This window comes from Palaemon carinicauda, chromosome 3 (assembly GCF_036898095.1).
Source record: "Palaemon carinicauda isolate YSFRI2023 chromosome 3, ASM3689809v2, whole genome shotgun sequence".
Classification (NCBI taxonomy): Eukaryota; Metazoa; Arthropoda; class Malacostraca; order Decapoda; family Palaemonidae; genus Palaemon; species Palaemon carinicauda.
This window is the reverse complement of record NC_090727.1, coordinates 150,595,540-150,605,539: the sequence shown is the minus strand read 5'-3', so window position 1 is coordinate 150,605,539 and position 10,000 is coordinate 150,595,540. Positions and strand designations below refer to the sequence as shown.

At 35.5% G+C, this 10,000-nt stretch overlaps 1 protein-coding gene across 1 annotated transcript in view; it reads left to right on the top strand.

The window, feature by feature from the left end:
* The window catches only part of LOC137634733 (rhodopsin-like), a 276,550-nt gene extending 266,667 nt beyond the window's left edge, over positions 1 to 9,883 (top strand). Inside the window, exons 6-7 of the mRNA XM_068367227.1 lie at positions 9,029 to 9,115; positions 9,836 to 9,883. Of these exons, the coding sequence (XP_068223328.1) occupies positions 9,029 to 9,115; positions 9,836 to 9,883 (135 nt within the window). The remainder of the gene's footprint in view (positions 1 to 9,028; positions 9,116 to 9,835) is intronic.
* The last annotated feature ends 117 nt before the right edge of the window (positions 9,884 to 10,000 follow it).

Sequence of the window (10,000 nt, the reverse complement as noted above, 5' to 3'; positions counted from 1 at the left end):
GCTTTCGAGCAATCTGTCTTTCCAGGAATTGATAGTTCGAGAAATAATCTTTCGAGCCATTAATTTCGAGCATTTTGTTTTCGAGCAATTGATTTCGAGCAATTTACCTATAATATATATATATATATATATATATATATATATATATATATATATGTATATATATATATATACACATCTGTATATATATATATATATGTATATATAAATGTATATATATATATATATATATATATATATGTTTATATATATGTATATGTATATGTATATGTATGTATATTTATATGTATATGTATATGTAAATATTTGTATATGTATATATATGTATATATATATATATATATATATATATATGTGTGTGTGTGTGTATATGTATGTACATATGTGTGTGTATATATATATATATATATATATATATATATATATATATATATATATATATATATATGTATGTATGTATGTATGTATGTATGAGAGAGAGAGAGAGAGAGAGAGAGAGAGAGAGAGAGAGAGAGAGAGAGAGAGAGAGAGAGAGAGAGAGAGAGAGTTTGGTAGGAGTGAGATTGGTAGGGAGAGTAATATATCGGTAACTGGAAGCCACTGAACTACCGTAGTCCTTACAATTTTATTCTTTTGATAATATTAGATTTGACCATATGGATTCTGGATTTCCAGGTTATGTTCTATGAATTTCCTGCCTCGACTTTGAATGGATTTGATAGTTGATTAGATTTCACCACAGAGGATATTCCATTATCATCAAAAAAAAAAAAAAGGCCTAATAATGTTTTAATTGTAGATCTGTTGTCATTTTTTTTTTCTTTAAATAATCTGTATTCAAGATTGGAAATAAATTTTAATTGGCCAAATTTTCAAGAAAAATTGATGTTTTAAGGAAAATTATCCAGTGTTGTATAATAACTTGTGGCTGTGCATCAGTAAAGTTAAAGGTTAAAGGCCACTCATGAATGGCAGAGGCAAGGGACAGTGACATTGCCCTAGTTAGCAAGGCAATGCCGTAGCGACTGACCATATTATCAGCGCTCAAGCCCCCTCTCCACCCAAGCTAGGACCAGGGAGAGCCAGGCAATGGCTGCTTATGATCCAGCAGGTAAACCTATAGGCTCCCCCATCCCCCATCCATAGCTCATAAGGATGGTAACGATGCAGACACAACTAGAAACGGCAGAGCATGAGTGGGGCTTGAAACCCAGTGGCTGCTAAAGATTCAGTAGGTAGACCTATAGGCTCTCTCAAACACCCCATCATTAACTAACAAGGATGGTAATGATGCAGGTACTACAAGGAACTGCAGAACATGAGCGGGACTCGAACCCCAGTCTGACAAATCGCCAGGCAGGGACGTTTCTAATAGGCCACCACAATCCCAAAAGGAGCAGTTAGTATTTCTTAAAGTTGACAAACTATAGTAGCCTTGATCAGAATTTCCATTACATGTCAGTAGCTTTGTTAACAGCGTATGTGGTAACGTCCATGACTGGGGTTCGAGGCCAGCTCAAGCTCGTCAGTTCCTTTGGTCTCTGCAACCTCACCATCCTTGTGATTTAAGGATGGGTTTTTTGGGGGGAGCCTATAAGTCTATCTCTTGAGTCATCACCAGCCATTGCCTGGCTTTCCTTGGTCCCAGCTTGGGTGGAGAGGGGACTTGGGCGCAGATCTTATGTATATATGGTTAGTCTTTAGGGCACTGTCCTGCTTGATAGGGCAATGGCACTGTTTCTTGCCTCTGCTATTCATGAACGGCCTTTAAACCTTTAAATGTACAATTGGAAATAAGCTGGACACACTTGATTTAAAAGTTTCTTGGCAAATATCTGTGAACTAGTTATTCATTGGTTATTTTGGGGTTGCTGTGGCCTGATTGGTAACATTTCTGCCTGGTGTTTGCCAGTCAGGGGTTCGAGTCCCGCTCAGACTCGTTATTGCCATTAGTGTCTGCAACCTTACCATCCTTGTGAGCTAAGGTTGGGGGGTTTGGGGGAGCTTATAGGTTTATCTGTTGAGTCATCGCCAACCATTGCCTGGCTGTCCTTGGTCCCAGCTTCGGTGGAGAGGGGACTTGGGCGCTGATCATATGTATATATGGTCAGTCTCTAGGGCATTGTCCTGCTTGATAGGGCGATAGCACAATCCCTTGCCTCTGCCATTCATGAGCGGCCTTTAAACCTTTAAATGTACGCTCGGAAATAAGCTGGTCACCCTTGAAAATAAGTTTCTTGGCAAATTTCTGTGAAAAAGTTATTCATGGGGTAAAGAGATACTACCGCTAGAGTTATGGGGTCCTTTGATTAGCAAGACAGTGCTACATTGGTTCCTTCTCTCTGGTTACGGTTCATTTTCCCTTTACCAACACACACAAACACACACACACTGATTAGTCTGGCCTATTCTTTACATATTCTCCTCTGTTCTCATACACCTGACAACACTGAGATTACCAAACCAGCCTCTGTACCATGGTCTTACTCTGTCTTGGGTTAGAGTTCTTTTGCTTTAGGGTACACTCGGGCACACTATTCTATCCAATTTCTCTTCCTCTTGTTTTGTTAAAGTTTTTAAATTCTATATAGGAGATATTTATTTTAATGTTACTGTTCGTAAAATACTTTATTTTTCCTCTTTTCCTTTCCTCACTGGGCTATTTTTCCTGTTGGAGCCCCCTGGCTTTTAGCATCCTGCTTTTCCAACTAGGGTTATAGCTTAGAAAGTAGTAATAATAATAATAATAATAATAATAATAATAATGACTGCAGCTAATGATATCACTTCGTTAAGTTAACTCTGCACTCAAAATTATCATTACGACAAACGCCTAATTAAATTGAACGTATTTGTCATTTGCCTATGCCTATAATGGGAAATTATTTAAAATTAAATGAACGAATATATATAGTAAGGCCGCGAATGAAGTTAGCCATTTCGCAACTAAAATTGGTTTCTTGCTGCCCAAAACTACTGAATCACAGTTTATATTCAGTCCAGAAATATGCAATGCTGCTTTTGAACTTCTATCTTAGAATTTGGGGTACAATTATTATATGTTATTGTGTTCCTTGGTTTTTCTAGTAAAAGCGACATTCTCTCTCTCTCTCTCTCTCTCTCTCTCTCTCTCTCTCTCTCCTCAACTTATTGACGGAATAAAAATCTGCTCAAACAGCAGTTGTTGGATTAATATTTGCTTTACACAGCTTTAATATTATTATTTTTTTTCTTTTGATGATGATGTCTTTCTTCTCGGCTGGTGGTTCGTGGTAACTTCAAAGACATTTGAGTGTGACATTAATCAAGTGTGTTTTACCGGCCCAGTGCCTTTTGGATCTCAACTTCATAGAGAGCGCGTTGCTAAATTTATCCTACAGTGCTTGCCATAATCGTTAAAAACTCGTACTGCCATTATTATTATTATTATTATTATTATTATTATTATTATTATTAAATGCTAAGCTACAACCCTAGTTGGAAAAGCAGGATGCTATAAGCCCAGGGGCCCCAACAGTTAAAATAGCCCGGTGAGGAAAGGAAACAAGGAAAAATAAAATATTCTAAGAGCAGTGACAACATTAAAATAAATATCTCCTATATAAACTATAAAAACTAACAGAACGAGAGGAAGAGAAATTAAATAGAATAGTGTGCCTGAGTGTACCCTCAAGCAAGAGAACTCTAATTGACGTCATACAACTTTTATCCCTTCCGCCATTTTGAAATTTGTAACATGAAATTGTAGGAACTTGAGGAATAACCAATAACGTTATTGTCCAAAATCAAACCACTGTTCTCTAGTCTTGGGGTAGTGTTGTAGCCTTTGTATCATGGTCTTCCTATGTCTTGGGGTAGAGTTCTCTTGCTTGAGGGAGCACTCGAGCACACTATTCTTTCTTATATCTCTTCTTGATTTTTTAAGTTTTTATAGTTTATGTATGTAAGATTTATTTTGATATTGCCACTGTTCTTAGAATATCTTATTTTCTTGTTAGTTAATTCTCTTGTAGTTTATTTATTTCTTTATTTCTTTTCCTCACTGGCCTATTTTCATTGTTGGAGCCCTTGGGCTTATAGCATCCTGCTTTTCCAACTAGGGTTGTGGCTTAACAAGTAATAATAATAATAATAATAATAATAATAATAATAATAGCATAAAATATGATTCGATTCATTTTCATACGATCGGAATCTAATGAAAACTTATGTTAATTCCTTTGCAATGTGTACAGTCTTGAGGTTACATACATGGCTATACATCACACTCATCGAAATGATTTTCAATTTGTATACCTTGTAACCATCTGTAGCTTGCCTTGTTCCATCACAAATTATTAACATCAGTTTTGATATCCAATCTCGATAGTTTGATGAGCCGGACACATAATTTGATTAAACAGGATTCAAACTCATGAGAAGCAAGTGTATTTAAAACACAGGTTAATCCTCTCATGAGTTGCGACATAATTGACCTTTTTGCTTTGTATTGCACAATTTATTAACTCTGTTTTGTATATTATTAGTTAAAGTTTCATGAAAGAGCACTTGAAGTATATTTCAACATACTGTACATTATATTTATGATATTCCATCTTATTACCACTACCCGTGTCAAAGGCTTTGTTTTCTGGACCAGCTTACTATCAGCACTCATTTGATTGTTTCCAAGGCTAATTTATCATCCTTACCAAATTAAAATCAATTATAATTCCAACTGGTTCTGGTTGTTTAATTGATGACATCTAATCTATATTACTGTTTAAGACTTTATTCAACTCATTTGCGTCTTCAATGTCGTTAAAACAAATCGGGCGTCATCCGCGAATAGCAAGAGCTCAAGTTCAGAATGGTGTCTGGTTTCATTTCCAGTTTCATCAGAATAGATAATCGCTAAAACGTTAGCCGGACAAGCCCAATCCCCCACTGTGGTGCCTAACCACAGCAGTGGCCTCCCCGGTTAACAGCTTAAACTCACGGTCCCGGGCTGGGATTGATTTGCTGCCATGCAAATGCTAGAACACATTACCACTGTACTAGCCACGAGGCTCGTATTACATAGAGTGGTAGGCCTACTTCTCTTGATGTGTCTAAGACTGTAAGAGTAGTTTCTGTCTTCTAAATATTCATGAGGGCTTTATGACTAAAAGAATAACAACGAAACTTCCCTAATTTAGAAGTAGACACAACTGTATCAGATCACATTAAAGCAGATACATCCGCATCCATCATTTTACCCTCTGTAATACATTTGTGCATATGCAGACTGATCATCGGATTATGCTTTTAAAATTATCCCAAGGGGATGGTTAGTTATTATTAATAATATCATTACTATCATTCGCCAAGCTGCAACCCTAGTTTGTAAAGCAAAATGTTACAAGCCCAAAATAAATAGAAAAGATATACGGTCTCTTATATTGGATATGAAATATAAACTCGAAACAAGTATGCGTGAACTCTTAAGAATCCAGATAACGAAAAGCTCCTTTTACATCTGGTTCAAAACAATATCCATCTCTTCAGACGTCGGAAACTGAATTCGGAAAAACCCGTAAACATTTTAAAACTCAAAATTCAGAAATAATGTTTTTTGCAATTCTCAACATTATAAACTTGACCTCTGAGAATAACATTCTACATAATATTCATCAATGAGTCATGAAACGTATTCTACCCTTCTAATTTAGATATTTGCACTACTCTGTCACCTTGCTATCCAAATAATGCTTATAACGTCATCAATATTTACATGTATTTATTTATTTTTCTTTCTTTACAACAAATAATATCGGTGTCAATGACCTTAGATGTCAGGATGCCAGATAACTTACAATCAATCAATTAATCATCAATATTTACATTTAATATCTCGTGAGCTCTTAACCTAGATTTCGCGTCTTTACTCTTCTTTTTACTTCCCCCTCTTTTTCTTTTCTTTTCCTTTTTTATGCCTTATTTTTTCCTTTTGCTTACCCTTCCTCGTTTCTTCCTTTCCTTTCTTTCCAGTCTCATATCCCTTCTTCCATGTCAACTATTCATATTTCCTATTTTTCCCTCCTTTCTTCCTTCCTCAGTTTTTCCTTCCTCTATTTTCCTTCCTTCCGCCCTTTTTTTCCTTCCTCTATTTTCTTCTTTTTTTCCTTTCTTCCTTTATTTTACTTCTTTTTTCCTTCCTTCCGCCCCTTTTTTCCCTCCTTTCGCCTCTTTTTTCCTTCCTTCCTCTAATTTCCTTATTTTCTTCTTTTTTCCTTCCTTCCTTCTGCCCTTTTTTCCTTCCTTCCGCATTTTTTCCTTCCTTCCTCTAATTTCCTGATTTTCTTCTTTTTTCCTTCCTTCCATCTGCCCTTTTTTCCTTCCTTCCGCATTTTTTCCTTCCTTCCTCTCTATTATTTATTCCACTTTCCCTTTTCCGTTTCCTCTTGATTTCCTTTCCATCTTCCCTTTCGACATTTTTTTTATTCTCTCCTTTTCTCTTAACCATTTCAATCTCGTAACTTTGTCTTTCATCTTATTATTTCTTCCACTTCTTTCTTCCAGTTCCCCCCCCCCTTTTCCGGTTTACTTTTCCTGGTTTTCCATTTTAATTCTAAATCCTTTTTTTCTTCGACTTTTTCTCCACCCTTCTTTCCTCCCCTCTTTAATTTCCCCTTTTTTATTCTACACATTTTTGCTCCCTTTTTTTCCTACTTTTTCCTTCCCCTTTTTTCTCTACCCCATTTCTCCTCTCCCCTATTCTCTACCATTTTTATTCTTTACTTTTATATCTATCACTATTTCTCTCTTATTCTTTACATTTTCTCTCCTTTTCTTCCTCTTTTTTTACCTTCCCCTTTTTCTCTCTCTTTTTCCACATCACTTTTTCCTCCTCCCTTTTCTCTCTACCTTTTTCCCTTTTATCTTATATTTTTTTCAATGCTTTTCCCTCCCTTGTTTCCTTCTCCCATTTTCTCTTCCTTTTTCCATCTCCCTCTTTTCTCTCCCTTCTTCCACCTCATTTTTCTTCCTCCTTTTTCGCTCTCTCCACCCTTTTCCTCTTTTTATTACATTTTTCTCGACCCTCTTTCCTCTCCCCTTTTCCGTCTCTCTTTTTTCTCTCAATTTTTGTCTCCCTTTTTTTCTTTCGCTTTTTCCATCCTATTTTTCTTCCTCTTTTTTTCTTTCCACCTTTTTATCCTCTCCCTTTTTTCTCTCACTTTTTCCGTCTTCCTTTTTCCACCTCCCTCTTCTTCCACCTTTTTCTCCATCTTTTTTCCCGTTTTCTTACATTTTTTCTTTACCATTTTTCCTCTCCGTTTTTCCCCTCCCCTTTTCCCCCTCTATTTTTTCACTGATCATTTTCCTTCTTATTTTTCTTTTCATATTTTCCCACCCTTTCTTTCTCTTCCATTCTCCTCACCTTTTTTCCCTCTCCTTTCTGCTTACATTTTTACTTTTCCCTTTTTCTCTCTCTTTTTCCTCCTCCATTTATCTTCCCTATTTTTCTCTACTCAATTTCCTTCCACTTATTTTTCTTTAAATCTTTTTCCCAATTTTTTTCTCTCCGCCTTTTCTTTCTAATTGTTTTGTTCTCCTTTTACCACCCATTTTTCTGCCCTTTCCCAACCATTTCTATCTAATTTTCTACCTCAAAATTTCTTTACAATTTTTCCCAACTTTATCTCAAACTTTTTTCCCTTTTCCACCACCCCATTTTTCTCTATCTTTATCCTTCCACTTTTCTTCTCTACTAATTTTTGCCAGACCTGTTTACTTTATATATATATATATATATATATATATCCTTCCTCTTTTATCTACAATTTTCTCTCTACACATTTCTCCTCTCCCCTTTTCTCACCCCATTTTCCCCTCCACCTTTTTTTTTCTTCCAAATAGCAACACTGTTGGCTAAATGTAAAGCAAAAATGGGAATGCTATTCAGACACTTTAAAACAAGAAAAGCTGAACACATGATTATGCTTTACAAAACTTATGTACATAGTACACTCGAGTACTGCAAAGTGATATGGTACCCACACTACCAAAAGGATATTGGACAAATAGAGAGTGTACAAAGGTGCTATACTGCTAGAATAGAAGAAGTTAAGGACCTTGACTACTGGAAAAGACTGCAATTTTTTAAAACTATACGGTCTAGAAAGGAGAAGAGAACGTTTCATGATAATACAAGCATGAAAGCAAATAGAAGGAATTACTGAAAACATCATGGAGCTAAAATATCAGAAAGAGCAAGCCGAGGTAGATTAATAGTGCCAAAAAATATACCAGGAAAACTAAGGAAGGCGCATAGGACATTAATCCACTACGCACCAGCATCGATATAGCAGCGACTATTTAATGCGCTGCCAGCTCATCTAAGAAACATATCAGGAGTGAGCGTAAATGTGTTTAAGAAAAAGCTCGATAAATACCTAAGATGCATCCCAGACCATCCAAGACTGGAAGATGCAAAATACACCGGAAGATGCATTAGCAACTCTCTGGTGGATATACGAGGAGCCTCACACTGAGGGACCTGGGGGAACCCAAACATAGAATAAGACCCCCCCTTTCCACCTTTTTTTCTCTACCACTTTTTTCCACTCCCTCTTTTTCTACCCTTTTCCCTCTCATTTCTGTCTACTTTTCCCTTACAACTTCTCTGTTGTAGTGGAAATGGCTAAACCTTATGTGGTTGCTAATTATAAAAACATAAAATGGCGTACCTATAGCTGAATATATATATATAATATATATATATATATATATAATTATATATATATAATTATATGTATATATATATATAGATAGATAGATAGATATATATATATATATATATATGATTATATGTATATATATATATATATATATACACATATAATTATATATATATATATATATATATCGTCCTAACATAAGGCCTGTTAGAACCAATAGCATTAATCTTTATACATTTTTAAACACTCATTGGTGTTTCTAGATGTCCTTATATCAAAGATATGAAAATAATTCTCTGACTGCTTTCCACTGTTTGATCTCTCTTCAGGTGAAGGCTGCTGTTACGGTCATATGGCTCATGTCGACTATTGCTGCTATTCTCCCTCTCGTCGGATGGAACCGCTATGTACCTGAGGTAAGGAGCTGTTCTAAAGGCTCTCCCTTACTGTTACTACTACTACTCAAGTTTTTGTTGATATTATTAATTTTTACCATCTCTTTTTCTATATATATTTTATTCTTCCCTTTCTCTTCACCTTTTTATGTCTATACCCTTTTTCTCACCCTACTTTTTCCCTCCAGCCATTTTTCTTTCTTACCCCTTTTCTACCCTTTTTTCTCTCATGTCCCAAGACAATTCAACACCCCATTAATGTTTATTTCTAAATTTATTTCTTGGGTAGTAACACAACCTCTGTACCATGGTCTTCCACTGTCTTGGGTTAGAGTTCTCTTGCTTGAGGGTACACTCGAGCACACTCTCCTATCTTATTTCTCTTCCTCTTGTTTTGTTAAAGTTTTTATAGTTTACATAGGAGATATTTATTGTTGTTACTCTTCTTAAAATATTTTATTTTCCCTTTTTCATTTATTCACTGTGCTATTTTCCCTGTTGAAGCCCCTGGGCTTATAGCATCTTGCTTTTCCAACTAAGGTTGTAGCTTAGCAAGTAATAATAATAATAATAATAATAATAATAATAATAATAATAATAATAATAAAATGAGTAAATGGTATTTTCACCCATGTTAACTTTACGATTTAGGATTTAGTAAACAGTGGTACCCATACAGGGAATGTCCCATTGCTTCCAGCATTTTAAATTCAGTATATGGAAAGATAAATGCGTTACTAGACTATATCCAATAATCCTACATCAGCATCATCTAATATGCAAAGGTAGAAATATTCTATACATAGTAAAGTATCTCGGTTGCACATGTGTCCCATTTTGTCTGCCTTCTGACCGCGGCGTAGTTCCTAAACAAATGTTTGTTCGCCAGAAATTTTATCTTTTGTT